The 21,765-nt window shown below is 33.0% G+C and overlaps 1 protein-coding gene and 2 pseudogenes across 4 annotated transcripts in view; 2 read left to right on the plus strand and 1 right to left on the minus strand.

The window, feature by feature from the left end:
* Positions 1–21,765, minus strand: part of LOC148619412 (uncharacterized) — a 165,968-nt gene that overhangs the window by 119,649 nt on the left and 24,554 nt on the right. For all 4 annotated transcript variants that reach the window (XM_088579273.1, XM_088579274.1, XM_088579272.1 and 1 more), the window contains exons 11-18: positions 20,741–20,919; positions 19,231–19,411; positions 16,046–16,246; positions 15,211–15,384; positions 14,175–14,357; positions 12,511–12,690; positions 2,759–2,887; positions 1,461–1,649 (exon numbers count right to left, since the gene is read on the minus strand). In XM_088579273.1, the coding sequence (XP_088435399.1) occupies positions 1,461–1,649; positions 2,759–2,887; positions 12,511–12,690; positions 14,175–14,357; positions 15,211–15,384; positions 16,046–16,246; positions 19,231–19,411; positions 20,741–20,919 (1,416 nt within the window). The remainder of the gene's footprint in view (positions 1–1,460; positions 1,650–2,758; positions 2,888–12,510; positions 12,691–14,174; positions 14,358–15,210; positions 15,385–16,045; positions 16,247–19,230; positions 19,412–20,740; positions 20,920–21,765) is intronic.
* LOC148619413 (uncharacterized) lies at positions 4,719–5,975 on the plus strand (annotated as a pseudogene).
* Positions 7,243–8,783, plus strand: LOC148619414 (uncharacterized; annotated as a pseudogene).

The following is a 21,765-nucleotide window of genomic DNA, read 5'->3' on the forward strand; positions in this document are numbered from 1 at the left end:
ATTATTTTTCACCTTTCAAGACTGGAGACTTTTGAAAGTCGTATAATAATTTGGCTAAACCTAACAGTTTTAGAGATACAATATGCGTAAAACTGTCTGACACCTATGTTCTATTTTTAGTAACGGCAGCCATGTTTTTCAATGGATCCAAAATCCAAACATCAGTTCCATGCAGGATACCCCAAGAAACATTCATAACAAATTTGGTTCCAATTGGTCAAGTAGTGTAAGAGGAGAAGATTTTTGAAAGAAATAACATTAAAAATAACAAAAAACCTTGAAAAAGGAAAATACTACAACATGGCTTAACAGATTAAAACAAAAATTTCACCATAGATAGATCTCATCAAGCTGAACATTTTACTTGTGTCGGAATTGGCTAAACCTAACAGTTTTGGAGATATAAGTGAAAAACTACTGGTACTGTCTGACCCCTATGTTCTACTTTAACTGCAGCCATGATTTTCAACAGATCAAAAGTCTCCACATCAGTTCTATGCAGGATATTCCAAGGAACATATGTCAGAGGAGAAGAGTTTTGAAAAATTGTTAACAACAACAGATGATCACGACAGGGGCCAGGTAATGGCAATGGCTCATATGGCCTTCAGCCAGGTGAGCAAAAAAAATCAGATCAATGTCAATATGGCTGGTGATATAGAGGTTAATTATATCAATGTGATAGCCTTTGTGTTAATGTTAGAATATAATCTTATTTTTTCATGAAATGATCACAAAACACTTGAAAATTAGATATTATAACCTTCTATCTTGTCATTTAACCAGTATTTTAATAAATTATCCTATTTTAAGTGATAAAATATTATAAATCAAATGTTTCTATTTTGAGTTTTATGTCATGTATTCAACAAAGTGTTAATACTTTTATAATTTATAAAAAGTTTTAATATTTATATAATATAATAAATTTACGTCCTTTCTGCCATTAATAGACTGTTTTCATATGGTAGTTAGTGAAACTGGAACTTTCAGACAGGGAGCCACTGCCTTTTACTAAAGGGTAACAACTTAAAATGGGTACTGAAATTCCATGTTGAAAAGTGGTGAACAGGTTTATATCTGGCAGATTTTTTCATTTTAGTCTATTTCACCTCTTACCTATCCTCCAATCAGAATTTCTTCCATTTTGAAGTAATTTTTGTTTCCATTTTTAAGTCATTAGCAAAATAACTTTTCTCTCACCCATACATTTATATGTAGAAGGCCATAGCATGTCCAACAAAACATAAACTTTACTCTAGACCCCTAAATATAAATCATGTAAAGTTTTTATTTATTATTTATTTATTGTATTTATTTATTTATGATGATGACAACTGATGTAAAGTGATGGCATTTAAGCGTTCAGAACCTTATGTCAAAGTGAGCTATAAATATTTCACAATCTACCTACCCACCTATGCCACTACCTATTACAAACATGTTTGGATACTACTTACGGACACATGTATGATTGATATGGTAAACATCTCCTTGTAAAAGTCCTGTTTCACCTTCAGCCAGAGAGACATTATTAAATCCATCTTCTGTATACAATATGTATCCTAGGGGGCAGTGGCAGGTGTAACCAGGTTCTGCATTGGTACAATTTTCACATAGTTTAGGGTCAAGTTTGCATTCATTAATATCTAAAAAAAAATGCACAGCATAAAGCAAAATAATTAAAATGAAATACTGTGAGCAAGTTCTAAAAGGGAATACCTCTCCCTCAAGTGGACTTCCATCATATATACTTTTAAGATGGATAATCTCCCCTTGCTGTTACCTAGTATTAAGCATCGTCATACAAGTACATGTAATGCCTAATCTTCCAATAGTTCAGATAATATATCCTTCATCATTTACATTACAACATGTTAAAATGTATTGAGCTGTTTATTTAAGAGTTGCCCTCACATTGTTTTAATAAAAGAAAAATGCTCCAGTTCTATTATAGACCTCCTTTGCAATTTTGCAGGCATAAGACAAAAGTTACAAGTATCTTCTTTAAAGCACATCTATATTGTACATATGATGACCTATGAATTTCAACAAAATTACTTATTATTTAGGTGGTGTTGTAGTTGTTTTTTTAAAGCATGTAGAAAGATTCAAATCACCTTTTATGCACATTTAAAAAATGGTTCCTTATCTGCATATAAAATTTCATCCATAGAGCAATTGTGCTAAGGTATGTGGACTGATAAATAATTAGATGGATGGACAGACAAAAGGATAAACTAAGTCATACTTTTCCTTAGTGTGGCACATTGACATACATATCAAACTTCCATAAAAATAAACTTTTCTGAAATCAATGGTAAATTTCAAATAAATTCAAATTGTTACAACTAGAAATACTGTTAGTTATTTTCCTTCATGCGTAAATACATAGGATGTTTAAATCTATGAAAACTAAACAGTTAAGGACACATTCTTACTAGATATTTAGACAGACAGACAAGGTGATTCCTATACAAAGTTTTTTCCTCAGATAAAAATTACATAGTCAATTCAAGTGTCTTAATATGTCAAATGCATACTTATTCTGACACTTAATGCCACAATAATATGTGTTGAGTAAAAATGATGATGTGCAAACATTTCATTAGAAGCAAGTGTCTTGTACAACCAGCCAGAAAGTAAAAATCAATGAAAAAAAAACAAATGGGGGTTTCCTTCAAAAAAACTTGTACAAAAGCCTTTTATGATATAAGGTCCCAAAACTGAGAAAAACTGGGTAGTTATGCCAACAAACCTGTACAGTGAGGGTTTTCTGGCAATTTCTCAAATCCATCTTTACAGGTACAAATAAAGCTTCCCCTCCTGTCATTACATATCTCTGTTTCTGAACAATTATGCTGCGAATTCTCACATTCATCTATGTCTGTAATATAAAAACAATCAATAAATTAAAGATAATAAAAGAATAGCATTCCAATGTCCCCAGCGTAAAAAGATACATTTCAACCAACAAACTGCCTTCTTTATCTGTGTCAATAGAATGTTACAATAACACTGAACAAGGCTATATATAAATAATTGAAAAAATAATTATTTTTTGCTGACATTCTGTTATGCAAAAAAATAATTTATTACATAAAGATAAAATCAATTGGTAAAAGCATCACAAAAAAGAGTGCAGAAAACTTTAAATTCATTAAAATTTTCTAAGTTCAAGGGCTGTAACTTCTGTAAAAATCATTTAACCATAACCAAAGTCAAACGTAATCATCATAATAAGGATACATACCAAAAACAACCTTATTTGGTAGGAGCATTACAAAAAAAAGTGTGGAGACCCAGAGGAACAGATGCCCAACATTTCCATGTCCCCTCTCGACAACATAAATAATTGATTCCTTATACTTCTATCAATAAAGGATATTTGTTTACACTTTGATGAGTAAATTTTGCAAAAAGAGACAAGTAAAAACAAAATTCAAGAGGGGTAAATGTTAAAAAAAAACTAACACAGTTTTCAACGTAGAAATAATGTTGTTGATTTCAACATTCTGAACTGTCAATGTTGAAGCAATGTTAAGGTTGACATGTTCAACATTAAATTAACTTAAAGGTTGATATTTTCAACAATGAATTAGTAACATTTATTCCAAGTTGTATTAAGTTATGATCTTTATCTAATTAGAAACAGATGTAGTAACTGTGTTTTCATTGGATGTTGTGGTTAAAGGCAAAAAGACATGATTTTCATATGTTTATGACTACACGGTTGTGGGTCAAAGTAGTAAAAAGAAAATGATGATATTTCTCTGTATTTTAGAAGTAAAACCTTTTTGCTGATGATAAAAACAGACATTTTTAAGGCATTTATTTTTGCGGATATGAATTTTACCATACTACAAATTGAGACTTGGGACTACAGGCATTTCACAATTCAAGCAAATAAGTGCAAATACACATTAATCAGCCATTAAATTAAACAATAAAGGGTGTTTTCTGCTTGATGTACCTTCTTTGTTTATAACAGGTGAACAATGCCAAGATTTAAGACATTTTTAGTCTGTCTTTCTGAGTTCATTAATAAAGAGAATGTAAAAGGCTCTATTTGATATATTTTATTTATTTAAAGTCATTTTGGTTAAAATATTTCTGTTGAGTCTAAAATACATGTTTAATATTATGCATTGTTTAATTAATACCCCAATATGATATTCAATTATTTAAATTATAGTTTATACACAACACACTATCTATAGTCATGAATTTCTCAAGAAATACATGAATATATCTTGAATTGTTAACCGACTTCCTTTCATCTTTATTTACAATAGATGTTCACGTGCGTTGGGAAGGTAAATATAGATCATAGATTCTGACCAATCCGAGAAGAGATATTTTTATCTACATACTTCATTTCAGTTGCAGAAGCATACATACAAGGTCAACAAATTGCAAATTAATCTTGCTAATATTTACGTTATGTGTTCTTCAATAACACTCTTTGACTGGGTTGCATCATCATACAGAGTATGTAAACTTCAATCATGTGGAACTGAACTGTATATTGCAACATTAGTGTGAGACTTATTCTGAACAGTGTACGAAAATTCTAGAACAATGGCACCTAATTGAAGACAGCATCAAGAGAGACCATCACCCTATGATCCACAAATATATTCGAGAATTGGACAACAACTTGCTTATGAGTGGAAATTAGAGCAAGGAATTTAAGATTACCTAATTTTTCAAGGAGAATGGCTATAGTAAGAATCCTTAGGAATCAGGAAAGGGGAAGAAATCGGAATAGCCAGGAAAGCACGCAGAGACGAAGAGGCGGGAGGTGAAGAGAATCACTACACAAGAGTTCTACAGTCCTGGGATCCCACAATGCATCAACGGGTATAAAAAATCGCAACAGAGAAGCAGCTCTCATGGAAATAGTATCAAAATTATCGACAAACATGCAAAGCTTGCAGCAAGTGTAGTAACGCTGACAAATAAAGTTAACACTCCTTCAAACAATAGCCTTGATCAAGCTAGAAATATTGGTTTTAGCTCCAACACAATACCAGACACTTCCCTAAATACATCAGTGCTCAGGACCACCACTGGCCCAATTGTTACTTTGCCTAATGTCAGTAATGTTTACACGTTAGAGACAACAAGATGTCAGTTTCAGTCTCTTAACATTAACAGGAGACAAATACCAGCGGCTGCTGGCAGTGAGTCACAAGCCAGCAATGTGGAGGACAGAGGGTGTATCAGAATGTATATGGATTTGCAGCAGAATATTTGCCTGTAGTGGAAACTATTTCTCCCCAGGTTAGGCTAAACATAATTGCAGGTAAGAATGTAAATCTAGCAGCTCTATTAATTCCCTATTATATTGGATCCGGAATTGATTACTATGATTTAACATGTAACTCTTCTCAAAGTGCTAGTAAACCTGATCCAAGATTAAACAGGTCCCCCACAATAGATGAATTTATACAAGCTTTCAGAATATACAAAAACATAATGTATACAGCGCATCCTCATAGAAGGAACGAACTTGATCTTTATGAATGGGACATAGTCAATATGGCTACAAGGTATTCAGGGAGAGGTTTTTATGAGTATCACTGACAGTTTTCTTTACAAGCTGCTGCGCATTTGCGCTACAATAACATACTAATAAATTTGTCAGTGAGAGACAATACACTGTTCTGTAACATTTTTTCAAATTTGGAACCAAAGTTGTGTGATCATTGTTACAGTACTTTGCATCTATCCGCTTTCTGTCCAACCATCTTGCAAAAGCAAAGTAACACAATTCTGTCAAGATCATCTAGAAATGATAACATGAAAGACTCTTATGGTCGAAACAGAATCTTTTACATGGGGAAAGAAATTTCAATAATTTCAATGGCATAAGAGGCTGTACAGCACCTCATTGTAACAATTTACACTTATATACCAACTGCAAGAAAGACCATTCAGTAATCAATTGTCCTTTGCAAAAAAACGGTTGATTGATTGATTGTTGGGGTTTACAAACCGAGCAGCAATATTTCAGCTATATTCAGGCGACGTAAAAAAACGAGGAAGGGCCCCAAAAGTCAGGGGCCAATCAATGGAGAAAGAAATCAAATATGTGACTATTAATTACGACATGTCCATTTTTACACCAATTAATGTTGATAGGTTAGAACTACTTGAATTAGCCGAACATCCTGATAGCTCTCAAATATGTTACTTAATCTCCGATTTTAAACAAGGTTTCGACACTGGTATTAAAACACTGCAAGAAATTTCTATTGAATGTAAAAACTTGCTTTCAGCTAGATCGCAACCAGAATGTGTCACCAAATTGGTTATTTCGTATAAATCCATTGGAATAGCTGAGGGAAATTACTCTAAAAAGAAGAGACTCGTCGTCGATCTATCAGCTCCACATGATGATGAATTAAATCCAAGCTTAAATGACTTAATTGATTTAGAAGAATTTTCGTTAAATTATGTCACTATCGATGATGCAATAAATTTGATTAAATTACAAGGTCAAGGATAATGGTTGATTAAAACAGACATTACAGATGCATTTAAGAATATACCGATTTCACCCAAGTTGTGGGCCCTTTCATAGTATTAAATGGGATAATATGTACTATTTTTACAAACAGTTAGTTTTCGGGTCTCGTTCTAGCCCTAAAATTTTGGACAATAATTTCACAGGCTATTTGTTGGATTGCGACAAACAATTACGGAATAGACAACATCCTTCATTTATTACATGATTTTGAGTGATTGAACCACCATGCGCTAATGCAGCAGAGACTAAAAAAATCTTTTTAAGTATATTTAAGAATTTAGGTATACCATTATTGTAAAAAAAGACAGAAGGACCTTGTAATATTATTGAATATTTAGGGATTTTCTTAGCCACAGTTAATATGGAGGCTAGATTGCCATTACAGAAAGTTAACAGACTTTGTGACATAATCGATTCTTTTCAAAATGGCTATAAGTGTACGAATCGAGAAATTCTCAGCCTACATTTTATTGATGATAATATCTCCATAGCAGCAGATCTACAACTTTATACACTACATTAAGTTCCTTTGGTGGCTTCTACCAAAACAAATGGTCTCAAGGCAACTTTCCATGTGAGCTAATAGTTGAACAAACATCTACGGCATTTGATGAATTGTATCCAATACTCATGACTTGTGTGCTTTGGGGGCATGAATGACAACGTAAGCGAATATTATTTCATTGTGACAATATGGCTACAGTTATATGGAACTTATGCAGAAACTGACCTTTCATGCAGCATTAAAACAGTATGTTATACATGCTAAACATACTGAAGGTGTTAAAAGCAACATTGCAGACTCAATTACTTGTTACCAGATGCAGAAATTCAGGACTTTGGCTCCAGATGCAGAGGAAGATCCGACACCGTGTTTGACACCTTCAGAAATAATGATGTGCTAGAATTACAGACTCAGAGTTTGTGGGATGCTTCTTTAAGCAAAGGTACTAAACAAACATATGCTATTCAGAAATTCACTAAGTTTATGAACTTACATTACATTAATTGTTCCGTATCTAAACTACCAGATATTATTAGATTATTTAATATTTTTTCATGAGAAGCAGTTTCTCATGCTGATCTTATAGAGCGGCTTCACTGCGAGACGAGATGAGCATGAGAAACTCCCGCAAGTTGAAAAAATATTTGATAATCTTTTATCACTGTTTTGCTGAATTGTAAGGTATTAGTTTTCTTTTATTTTTATTTTTTTCCTGACCTAAATATGCAAGTTTTATGAGCACTGCAAAGTTGCCTTTGGCGACACTTTTTTGGCGACGTGCAGCTGTGATACACATTATTTGAAACTATGACGCTTGTGTTCAAAAGTTAGTGGTGGAAAAACTTAGGAATTTATTCATTCTTATCAGGTAAGTTACTGTATTTAATCATTTTCTATTATAAACTAGAAAATAATGCCACAAATTAGCCATTATTTCATACACAGTAAACAAACAGACAGTTGTTTAGGTTATCAAATATTCCTATGCTGTTGCTTGTATGTCACACGAGGACATAGAAACTAGTGATAATTTTCATTCTAACTCGACTGGTGTGAGATTGAAAATTATCATATAGCAAGATTAAAGGAATTTTAAACAAAATAGCAATAATAAAGAAGATCATCTGATTTATTTTGCTACATATTGTCAAAGTAGTAAAAACTTTAAGCATGATCCCTATCTCTGAGCAGGGCGAAGTGATCCAACACAGATAGACGACAGATTGTATTGTGTTCTGAGGGGAATTAAAAAGTCCCAAAACAATGTTACAAAAGACAGATTACCTATTACTGCTGACATTCTCAAATCATTGTGCAACTTACTTGTAGTTGGGGTATTTTCTCCTTTTATTGACTAAATGTTACAGGCTGCATTTTTAACAGCCTTTTTTTGGTTTTTTAAGGTGTGGAGAATTTACCAGTAAGGGTAAGAATAATTGCAATAAATGCTTATTAATGTCTGATACTGTATTGATTGATAATAATCAATATATAGTTAAATTGAGGTCATCAAAAACAGATCCATTCAGAAAAGGTGTAAATATTTCAATTTTTGAAAATAACAAATTCCAACCAGTGATGTATAAGTATGTTTGTGTTAGGTGTACCATGAGAGCTACTCAAGACTCTCCCCTGTTTGTTGAAAATGAATCTGAAACCTGTGCACTTACAAAAGATACCTTTATTTCTTTACTTAGAGTAATCATGGGAACCAAGGTTATAGTGATAATCAAAAGAATGTAATCCAGCGACAAAGACCAGACATGGAAAACAGACATACACAACAAAGAACATAAAGTAACTAAAATCATACATACAAAGTAACAAAAGTAAATGAGCAAATTGGACTCCACTAAATATTGGGAGCATGGACCAGGTGCACCGGTAGGGTAAGCAGCCTCTGCTTTTCTAGAAACACCCGCCGAGTTGCTCATAAAAAGTCTAGTCCGGGGTAGACAAACGAGGAAAGAAAAACTATGACCCGTTGAATAAATCAGTTTTCATGGTGCTGATGGATACACCATAACAATCCACGAGTTCATGATGACGACCATAAAACTTCTGTAGTGATGACTTCAATCTTGTAGCAACATAACCCTGTTCCAGAAGCGTATTTGTTAAAGTTCTAGCGCGATACAAAAAGTCTGCGTAGTTTCGGCAAGCTCTGGCATAACGTATGAGTTGTGATATGAACACTCCATACGCAGGAGCCGAAGGGATGTTGACACAGATGAAAGGAAAGTTGACAATTCTGAATGAAAAGTCATCACATTTGTCGTAAAGTTTGGTCAATAGTTTTCCTTTACCATTGATTTCTAAGTAAAGGTCAAGATATGACGCTGACTTCACAGTGTCTGTAGTATCCTTTATCTCAAGTTCTTTTGGGTAGATGCGATGTATCAAATCCCCGAAATTAGGATTGTTTAAAGATAATACGTCATCTATATAGCGGAAACTGAGATTGAAGGATCTAGCCAAACGATATTCTTTCTTTCTGATCAGATCAGCTATAAAGTCAGCCTCATAAGAGTGAAGGAATAGGTTAGCAAGTAAAGGAGCACAATTTGTTCCCATCGAAATGCCGACCATTTGTTGAAAAACACGTCCACCACACTGGACAAGTATGTTGTCGATTAAAAATTCCAGCATTGTGTAAACATCTTCCTCTGTATATTTGGAAGATGATTTGGAATTCTCTACCAAAAACTATATATTTGTATCTAAGTGTACCATCTTTTTTGGAAAAACAACGATGTATAATGTTTTTAAGTTGGGATTTTAACTGAGTATGGGGAATAGAAGTATACAGTGTTGAAAAATCATAGGTTTTAATGCTATTATATTCAGATAATAGTCTTGAACTGATTGTCTCCAAAAGATCTTTCGAATTTTTCAGGATCCGCATTGAATTAATACCACTACGGGAGTAACAAGTGTTGTGGTAGGACTGCAGACCCTCTTTGACAGTTGTGAGTATAGAAGTTAAAAGTTTTGAAAGAGATTTGGTGGTACATTTTGCAGATCCAGCTATGAAACGTTGTTTGTATGGATTCTTGTGAAGTTTAGGAATCCAGTACATACATGGTAAATCACCATCATTGTCCCTGGCAGAGAGACCAAAAGAGGATAGCACAGATTTATGGTTTTCCACAATCTCTTCTTTGGAAAGGGTGGTAGTGTATGTCTTATCACTGCTATTATTTTCTATGTCTACCTCTGATAATAAACATTGGATATAAAACATTTTGCAGACAAAAACAATGTTGTTTAGGGCTTTGTCTGCTGGTACAACAACATACTTACCATGTACAGTAGACAATGTTTTTGCTACATCGGGTCTTTGAAAACTGATGTAGCTTTGGCACTCATTGACCTACTTAAAACTTTCATTCGTTTCAAAATTAAAGACCTCACGGCCTTTAACCACTCTGACAGAGAATCAATGTCTTCTTGTTCTCGTTTTATCCATTTTCTTGCATAGTCCTCGACGGCATCCATAAGAACTTTAAAGTTATAATTCCGATTTATGGAGCGTGGTTCATGGTATTTGGGACCTTTAGAAAGGATATTACGCAGAGATTCATTTTTGATAATGGTTAAATCTCCCGTAACGACATGACCAGAAGGACCATATTTGAATGGAGAGGTTTTGCAAGAACAGTCAGGTGGTTTAGCCTTGAAGTCCTCAATCTCGAGGTTCTGCAATAGTCTTTTATAATTGAAAATTTTGGATGCGATGGGTAAAGTATAGGAATATGAAATAATTGGTATAGATTTGTCTTTGAAATATGGGGGAATTTTGTTGGTAACGTTTTTGTGATGGAGGATGTTAGCCAAATTAATTGCATCTATACCTTTGTTGACAAACGGTAGTGGAAGAAATGATCGTTTTTCTTCACCTTGACTTTTCACACAAACTGGTTTAAAGAGTCTGTGGAAACAAATATCCAAAATGATGGCAACAAGTCTGTATAATGATGAGGTGCAGTCAGAAACAGGAGTGTCAAGACTTGTTTTGTAAAGGGAGTGTAGTAGAGTGAGAGGTATAGAATAAAGTTTGGTTCTAATGTGATGAAGTCCAAGAGGTTTTTGTATGAAAGGAACGAGACCATCTATGGAGACATCATGTAACTTAAGTGACGTATAGTGGCGATGGCCACGACTCCTTTCCCGTCTTGGATTTTTGTCAAATAAATTCATCACATTTATGTTATTGTTATATTAGCTTGAAAGGTTTCCTATACTTTTGATGTTGTCATTGCATCCGTAAGGTATTGCAGTACCTAGTCTGCGTATCCAGTACTCCTCTCTTTCCCTACGATAGTTTTTACTTAGAACAGGACTGTTCGTAAGATGGTAAATTTTTTCTAAAATACGAACTTTCATTAGACAAATGTTAATTCGAATTGGTCATTCTGATGAGAAATACTGTGGTCATTCTTTTAGAAATGGGGCAGCAACTTCTGCCGTGGCAGCAGGGGTTGAAGACCACATTATTCAAACCTTGGGCCACTGGTCATCAAACTGTTTCGTAAGGCATATATGAACTGATGAGAATGTTATAGGTGATGCCAAAAAGAAAATGTGCTTATAGGAACATTGCCATGTATATTGTTATTATACTTTTCCCTTTAGCTTCCTTTAGTTTTTGAATATTGTATTTTGATAAGTTATATAGTATCTTTTTATTTTTATACTTATGTATTATTTTCTTGGTGGCTGTCACTCATTCAATTTGAATTCATTCCATTTGGCCATTATAATTCTTGGGGAATTATGTTCCCCCATTTCAATAATACATCAGGCAGGCTGGTTATGTTTAAAATTTCATGATTATCTCAGATATCTTAATCCTTCTGGGATCTCCCCAGGATTACTTAGATTTCAGTATTTAGGACATCATCTGCGGTGATCTCCCCAGTGGAATTTTCATTTTTTCATGCTAGGATATCATACTAGGCTGGTTTAGTTATTCCATTATCTCAGAAAACTTAAGATGATTAAGAATTATGTCTGCCAGAATCTCCCCAGACATACATATAAATTATTGCTGCCGGGATCTCCCCAGCATAACATATTTTGCATTAAGTCTGCCGGGATCTCCCCAAACTAATATTTTTGGTGAAAGGACCTCCCTTATATTTTTTATAGTTTTTTCAAAGACTGAGGTTCACTTGTAGTAGCATGTCTGCCGGGATCTCCCCAGACAATTAATAAGCTGAAGCGATATCCCCAGCTTTGTTTTTCATTTATTTTCATAAAATTCTTAATTTTGTTAAAGAATTTTTTATTGTTGGAAGTGTAGAATGAGTAGCCCCAAGAAAGCCAAAAGGTATTTTGTAGTTTTGTTGTTTTTTAATGTAGTTTTTAGAGTAAAGAAATGTAATGTATTGGTGGGATTGTGTAAAAAAATTTTAATAAACATTTAAACCTTATTGGTGTTGTGTATAAAAATTACATCAAGACTCACCCAAGCATGGACTAATGTTAAAGAATCCATCTGAACCACAAGTCACAACCATTGATGTATCAGTTGTACCATTAATCCCATAACCTGATTCACATGTTAAAGTAGCTGTCTCTTCAAACCTTAGGTCATTTGTACTGTCCAAACGGCCATCTCGAATTCTTGGTAAAGGACACCAAATCTCTGATAAAAAGTTGAAATATTCACAACATGAATCTCAACTTTCAGAATGTCCTGCATTTTCTATCTTATTTTAAGGCCATAATAAAACAAGAGGCTCTAGGGAGCCTGAATCACTCACCTGGTCAAAATGAGTCATTTTAGCCTTCTAAAGCAATAATTCAAAATTGGACTCTTGACCCTAATGTACTATTGTCATATGAATAGAGCACATCTTAATTTTCCACCCATTTTTCAAATCATAAAATTAATCAGTCATATATTGGCCACGGGCAACAACTCAAACACCAGTCAACAGATCTTCATGAAAATTTCAGCATAGGTCTGTCTCACTTTGCCGATCAATTCTACTCCAAACAGATTTTGCCAAGCATTACTGTTATTGAGTTATTTGCAAAATTTTGCAATTTGACCCCTATGGTCTATCTTTAGTAAAGGTAGCCATGTTTTTTACCAGATAAAAAATCCTACTCAGAGATTGTAATGGATATCCTAAGAAACATTCATACCAAGTTTGGTTACAATCCATCCAGTAGTTTTAGAGGAAAAAACTTTTTAAGTAGGAAATGCATAATTCGGGGGGAGGGGATCACAAAAAAAATGTACTTCAACAATTTAATGATTTATTTCAAAGATATGTCATCCAAGTGATAATTTTGAGACACTTCAATTTTATAGTCCTTTCTTTAAATTTATTACCAATTTCCCAATTAAATCTAGAAATATACCTTAAGCAAGCTCACAAAAAGAATAACCGCCCCCTCCCGATTCAAATGGACTTAACTGAAAAACACATGCTGGATTATCTCCTTTTGGTGTCATCCAACAGTAATGATATTCCTTCATGCACATCTGAAAATAAAATCTGAACTTCCTACAAAATATTCATCCAAAGCTCTAGAGAGGTTTAGGAGGAGTTGATCTTACGAGGTTTAACATGTAAAACCCATAATTTGGATTATCTGACTTTGGAATTTGCCAACAGTAATTACACTCCATCATGCACATCTACATATGATAACTAAACTTTCTATAAAATTTCATCAAAATCACAATAGGAGGAAATGTAATTACATGAAATATGGACTGATGGAGGGACAGACAGAATGACAAGGTGATTCTTATAAACCCCCCAAACTTTGTTTGAGGGGGTAAAAAAAATGACGCACATCTTGGTATTTAGAAGAGGATGGGAGCATATAATATCAATGGAAAGAGAAGCCACAACGCATAAAAAATTACAAGCAAAATTTACCATTCCAATGACAATATGTTGAACAATTTGCATTAATTTCAGAAAAAAATACAAATTGCAATAAAACAGAATATACTTCTTTGAACAGTTTGTTCCCCTTCTAATAGCACAGAATTGAGAAAATCAAATAAAAAATATTAATTGGTGACAACAAAGAGGCATTGTACATCCATATGAAAAGGCATTCATAGATAACGTTTAGAACAATAAAATATTAACATTTCATACTTACTTTCACATACTGGTGTTTCATGAGACCATATAGATCCTGTCTTACAGTAGATTGTCAAATTCCCAATCAACTCATACCCTTCATTACAGGTAAACTGTACCACAGAGGCAAAATCACCTGCATCACCATTTAATTCTTTAATTCCACCATTCTCTGGGACAATGACATTAGAGCATCTCACAGCTGTAAAATATAATGGTATGAACTGTGACATGTATCATGGGCTAGAGGACAAAATCCAAAGTATAAATTCATAAAAACTGGGAAAGAAGAGCTGAGAAGTGCATGTTTAGGTAAATGGTATTGGTATATTAGTCCGTATTAAAAAAAAAAAACAACAACAACAAAAAACAAAAACAAAAATCAAGGCATATAACCAAAATAAAGTTGAAACAATGCATCCTTAAATTTTTTGGTCATTTTTTATTCTGCAAATCTGAAAAATATTCTTACTATCATTTAAGAACCAAAATTTGGTTTGATAGGTTCTTTGTGTGTGTATATAAGAGCTTATGTTTCCTGTTTGGTATATCTACTTTAAATAAAGTTTACTTGACTTGACTTGATAAAAACTTTTAAATAGTAGGAAGGAAAGAGAAACATGCAACACTTGGTAGTAAGAGAAATGTAAGGAAAATAAAGAAATTCCTCAATAAACAGGAAGTTGTTGTCAAGATTTTTGGAAAATAAATCCCACTATATCACATACCTTTAGGAAATATGTTCAAATTTCAAGCCACTGTGAAGAGTAGTTGCTGAGAAAAGTGTGACAAAAATTTCAACATTTAAAAATATAAAGTAAAAAAATAAACAAAGTCCTCAGAAAACAGGAAGCTGCAATATAAATTTTTCTGAAAATATATCCCACCATATGGTATACCTAAAGGAAGAATATTATAAAATTTCAAGCTGCTGTGATAATTAGTTGCTGAGAAAACTGTGATAGAAAACAATTGTTCCAGAAACACGGACACACAAAACACAGACAAAAGTAAAACAATATAATTATACAAAAAACTTTATCCATGCTTTTTACCTTGACATGTTGGGGCAGTACTCCATTTTCCATTGTCCATACACTCAATAACATTGCTTCCATTCATTGAGAATCCATCATTGCACTCATAGGTAACATTAGCACCATATATAACCCCAGAGGAGGCAGAAATAAAGCCATTTACAATGTTTGGTGGGATAGGACAGTACATGACTGAAAAAGTAAAAAAATAAAATAGAAATGACAAACCTATTATACTGAAAACAAAACCATCAAATGTTTGTAAAATTTGCCTTTTAAAAATATTGATAGATCAAATTAAGTTGAAATGCACTATGGAAAAATGGCAGGAAAATTTCCCATCACTTTTTCCCCATATAATCAGTCAAAAAAATATCTACGTCACAAATGCTTCATGACAAACTTAAATAGCTTTTTGGCTGTTTTCTAGATGTATTGAATATATTTTAGGCAAAAATGACTAAATTGGGGAAAATGATGTGCCACCCATTGCCTGATTCTTACACAAATCGGCACTTAAGACCTACCAGTAGTAATGTTTTTCATGTCTTACTTCGATCTGCTCACCAGATATTTCACATAGCCATGAAATAATGTTACTGAGAGAAAATTTGTTTAGAGCATTAAAATAATTCTTGCAACAAAATAAACAAAACCCTAAATGAGGGAAGCATTATCTATACTGTCAGGAATCTTTGATGCATTCTGATTACACAAAAACATCTGACATTTTCAAATTAGCTTGTGTGCTGGAATGGTGTTCATCTTTATATTCAATTGAAAATATTTTCATTTGTAGTATTATAATATTAAGAACACAGTACACAATGTTTGTTTATAGAATAAAACATACTCATGCAGTCTGGGGTTCTTGATACATTCCATTTTCCTCCTTTCTCACATCTGATGGTAACAGCTGACATCTCATTGTATTCTTCCTGTTTGAAGGAATATCCAGTATCACAGGTTAGAGTGACCTCTGACCTAAAGCTGGTCTCGTACATCTCATTAGAGTTCATATTTGTTTGAGAGGATACAACAAGAGTAGAGCAATCTGAAACAAGAATGTAACCCTTACTCATAGTCCTCCACTATTAACAGCTGTTCTGAAATTAATTGTGATGGGTGACTGAAGCTAGTTGAAAGGCAATCTATCAAAATTTGATAAGTTGTTATTATTTTAGACATGTTTAGAATATCATTTAACAATAATTCTAATCATGAGATTCTTCATGCTTATAGCCATTTTTGATTGGTCTTAATCTGAACTTAGCCAGATCGTTCATACATTTATGAAAGCCAGTCAACTTGAAACCAATATGGCGGCTGGGTAGTTCGAAAGAGTGTGACAACGAATTGAACAGCATAATATAGCCGTAAGAATAGTTTATTACATGCACATTTATTTTACCGATCAAGTTTGTTTACAGAGAGTAATTTTCAGCTCGGGGAAAAAACTTATAACTGAGTCTGACTGAACCCTTGAAAACCGAAGGCCGTTCATTGAGTTTGGGAGCTCCAAAATCCGTTCCTGTCAATTATCCCTGATGGCATGCCCGCTGTGTGACAAATTAGGTGATTTTGTTTTTGTCCTTTAGCTTCTCAGTAAAAGTCCAGAAATTTTTTTATCCAAGTTCAATACATTTTATTTTCATCTTTGTGCCAAGTCTGTGATATCGTTTACGATACATGAACTGGTCGTATGTCTAGATATAAGCATCTTAGAAATGAATGTCACAAACCGGGAACCAGTCGTAATTGAGTGCGATCACATAAATGTTTGAAATAATGATAAATTAGTATGTATATCTATAGAAAAAAAAACAGATGCACCCACATGTGAAAATGAGCTTTTCTACGGTTTGTAGAAGGCGCTAAACCGGGTAAAAAATTTTAAGTAAATAAAACAGAAGAAGAAAAGAAAAATTATAAAAAAGAGTATGGTGAAAAACGTCAAAGGACATTCCAAGTTAAGTGGAGTGCAACAGGAGAATGGCTTGTCTACAATAAAGATGAAAATAAAATGTATTGTGATTCATTGCATCACATAATCAAATTGATAATGAATTATCAGACGATTATGATGATGATGATACTTAATTACAGTGATGACAATGACAACCTAAGATATAATTGACTTAATGCTGTTTTCATATAGCAGAGAATATTTGTTTGTTTGTTTGTTGGGGTTTAACGTCCAAGCAGCAATATTTCAGCTATATTCAGACAATTATAGCAATAAAGCTTATATAAAAATAAAAGGATTCCAAAAATATTATTTTTATACTACTTAAGTATTTTTTGCTCGATTTGAAAAAAAAACAGAAATGTTTGTGTTATTTCAGATTGCTTTAAAGTTACTTTAAAATTTTGGGCCTGTAAATTTACAATCGGGCCTGTGAAAATTTGAAAGTACGGGGCCAATGGGCCTGTGCTCCAAAAAGTTAAGCATGAAGACTGTGACAACTTTGATCCCTGAAGACTTTTGTAAGCCTTATGATAAGGATCATTTCTTCAGAACCTTGTAAAAATAAAAATTTAAAAGATGCTAAATCCTGTAACTTTACATACAGATATATTGATGATGCATTGTCCTTGATGATGTATTGTCCATCAACAACCATTCTTTTGGTAAATGGTTACCATCAATATATCCACCAGAGCTCGATATAAATGAGGCTACAGAAACAGCCTGTTCTGAATCTTTTTTGGACCTACATCTTGAATCTGACAACAAAGGTCATCTCAGCACTAAGATTTATGATAAAAGAGACGACCTAAATTTTAATATCATAAATTTTCCTTATTTGTGCAGCAATATCCTGCATATGGTGTTTATATTCCTCAACTGATTCACTACGCAAGAGGTAACTACTCTGATTTCCTTGAAACTCATAAATATCTGCATAACAGATTCCTGAATCAGGGGTATGAGGAAATCAGTCTTGAAATTTAAAGGTCTCTTACAAAATTCTTTTTTAGATACATCAGTCCTTAGTTGAAAAATACTCAGTTTCTTCTAAAACAGTGAGTAATAATTGCTTTTTGTAAAACGTTCTTCGTGCTGATGTGACTGCTGATTTACCGATTATGACAATAGCATGCAAATACTTTTTAATCAACACGGGTATAGCCACTCCGCAATTGAACAGGTAGGTTTAGCGCATTGTAACACCTACCATTTCGTCTGAAGTGCATGTACCAAATCAGGACCATTGCGGTACCAGCGGTGGTGTAATATCTATTTTGCCAGATTTATTTATTTTTATTAGTGTTCAGTAATTTTGTTGTTACCATTATTCAGCAGATGAAAGAATTTGGCTACACCTAATGGTTTTGGAGGTATATGCAATAAATTTCTGTCTGATCCCAATGTTCTATTTTTAGTAACAGTGGCCATGGTTGACAGATAAAAAATCCCCATATCAGTTCTAAGCAGGATATCCCAAAGACCATGCAATGGTAAAATAGTGTCAGAGGAGAAAGAAATAACATTAAAAATAACAAAAAATGTCGAAAAAAGGGCAATAAGCCCATCATGGCTTAACAGATTCAAACAAAAATTTGACCACAGATAGATCTCATCATGTTGAACACTTCTACCCCTGTCAGAATTTGATTAAACATAAGGATTTTGGAGGTATATGCAAAAAAAACTTCCGCCTGACCCTATGTTCTATTTTTAGTAACAGCGGCCATGTTTGACAGATCGAAAATCTCCACATCAGTTCTATGCAGGATACCCCAAGGAACATTCATAATAAGTTTGGTTCAAATTTGTCAAGTAGTGTCAGAGGATAAAATTTTATGGAAAAGTTACATCAAAAATAACTTCAGCCAGGTAAGCTTAATATAATGTGAAATAATATCCATAGGACTAGATATCATCCAGAGGGTATTACATCTTATACTTCTATATTAATCAACAATGCACCCATTTTTCATTGAAATTTCAAGAAGTGCTTAAAGTTATTGTAACAGTTGGATAACTCATTAATATAAGATCAGAAATTAAGAAAGTTCAAGTGCTTGACTTACCTACAGAAAACTCAGCTTCAAAACCTTTGTCAGTAAGGACGAAATTAGTCTGAAATTCCACTGTAATAATACCAGAAGTAGAGTGGAAAACCATTTCAGTAAGGTCATCAGAACCAGTAAATCCATTATCAGTGTGCAATGGGGATGATGGTGCTTGTGAACTACTAGTATCATTGAAAACCTGTTGAATAGTCATTTTGAAATATCACACTTCAATTATGGTGTCTCTAAACTTAAAACAAGCCAGAAGGGAAACTTGGATAAACACTTAAAAACTGTAACAACATGACAAAAGAGCAATTTATATTTGGCATAAATAATGTGAAGTTCAATCATGATGTATATTGAGTTAGATATTAGTGGAAGCATTGTATCTGCTTGTTATAAACAAGAAAAATGTATTTGTTTTCATTAAAATGCTGTAATTTTCTCTTTTCAACCATATTTTAATCTTTCAAGCAATCTGATATTTAAGTACTTCTAATACTGTAAATACATCTATATTTGTTCTTGCATATTTTAAAATGTCACATATGAAGCATGTTTGGTTTTCCCCTGATTGTCATTAACCATCTCAGAGTGGTATGATGATTATTTCTTATACTTCACATTTTTTAAACTTTAAAATGATATTTATCATGTTTTATACATACATTTAACATGTTTAGTACTATGTACAAAACAAAAGGTTCTTAGCTGGTAGTATTTTATTTTAAACTTTGAAGCTGGTTTATATAAATAGAATACTATCAAATATGTGACTCAGGGGAGATCTATAACATGGAGCATTCATTCCTTTCCTCTTGTAAAGTCATACAGAAGTATCAATGAGCAAATAGTGTTTAAATTAATGTAATAAATTATTTCAATTACTTAAAAAGAGTTTTCAACAGAAAAATGTGCATGGTAAAATTACAAACAATATTTTAAAAAGTCTTTTTCAAGGGGGGACCTATAGAAATGTAAACACAATTGTAGGTTTTTGATCTTACATAAAAAAAAAAGAAAAAAAAAAAGATTGATCTCCTATTTTCTATTTGACATATGAAAGAAAGTGTTCTTCATACAAATTTTTTATGAAATTCCATGCACCAGTTTTAATAGCTTTTGAAAAAGGTAAAATTCCTACAGAATCAACAAAGAAAATACATGTAGATAATAAGGCTCCCATTTCCCTAAAACATGTAGATAATAAGGCTCCCATTTCCTTAAAACATGTTTGGTAACTTGTTATCGATTAAATTTTCAAATTTTACAGTATGTTCATTCAATATTGTCTACTGAAAAAAATATAGGTATGATCTACCTTAACTGAGTTTTTTATAGAAGGATTCAGTTTGCCATCTTATTTTACTCTACATTTTCTTACAGTCAATCATATGAAGACTTCTACATTTCAATGTACATGTAAAGAGAGACACCATCAAAAAGCACTTAACCAAACTTTGATATTCTAAAACATTTGATGCTGTTATATAATTATCACAGCACAGCATAGAGTTATCCAAACCTTCACATAGTCAGATGCTGACTGAATGTTGAAAGAATTAAATCTGAGCGAAATGGGTCTGGTTTCTCCCTGTGGTCTTTTCAAGGTCCATCGGCAGTCTACATTATCAGGGTAACTACCAGATTGGAAACCTGGGGACTGGATAATACCTTCATTTAACTGGTGGTTCACAATGCAACCTGCCAAGAATAATGGTAAGATGAAGCAAAAGGACTTAATACCCTATGTCATAAAAAAATATATTTGGAATAATGTGACTAAAATATAAATATGTCTTCAGCTTAACAAATCAGTTGGGCAGATTGGTAATAAAAAGAAAACATGAAGTTGCATTTGTTACATAACACCCCTCCTGATATTTTAGAGCAACCTAAAATTACTTCATGTATGATGCATTTATATAAAATCACATGTCAAGTTTGAAATAAATCCATCCTTTGAAACCCTAGATAAATGCAACAAAAATCAAACAGACATAATGAAGGATGAACAAGGTAATTCCAATACAACACACACTTGTTTAGTGGGGATATAATATAGATCCATTTGTCTACTATAACTGAAAATATGAATATTAATATCTTTTCAAATAAATTCTTATACGAAAAAAAACAAATTTTACTACCTAGAGTCTAATGCATCAAGAAAAAACAGGCATCCTTTGATAAAGGTAATACAAAATGTACAGTGATACCTGTCAAACCCTAACCACTTTTGGACAACATTAGTTTGGTTAAGACAAGTATTTGGTTAATCAATGTATAAAATACACTAAAATTTATATAATACATTAAATTTGATATAAAAAAAAAATTTTAAAAATGTCTAGTTTAAACATTATTCTGCTTATTCATGATTTCACTGTAATTTTGTTAATAACTCTTAAAAGTTCCCCATTATAAAACATACATGTACAGATTCTGACCTGCTTTGACCTTTCAGGAAGTCCAAAAATGAAATAGTTGAGCATACTTTGTACTTGAAGTACAGAGTAAACATGAGGCTCCCAGGAGCCTGAATCGCTC

Source organism: Perna viridis, chromosome 4, assembly GCF_037379345.1.
Source record: "Perna viridis isolate PV_CMFRI_1.1 ecotype Kerala chromosome 4, ASM3737934v1, whole genome shotgun sequence".
In the NCBI taxonomy this organism is placed as follows: Eukaryota; Metazoa; Mollusca; class Bivalvia; order Mytilida; family Mytilidae; genus Perna; species Perna viridis.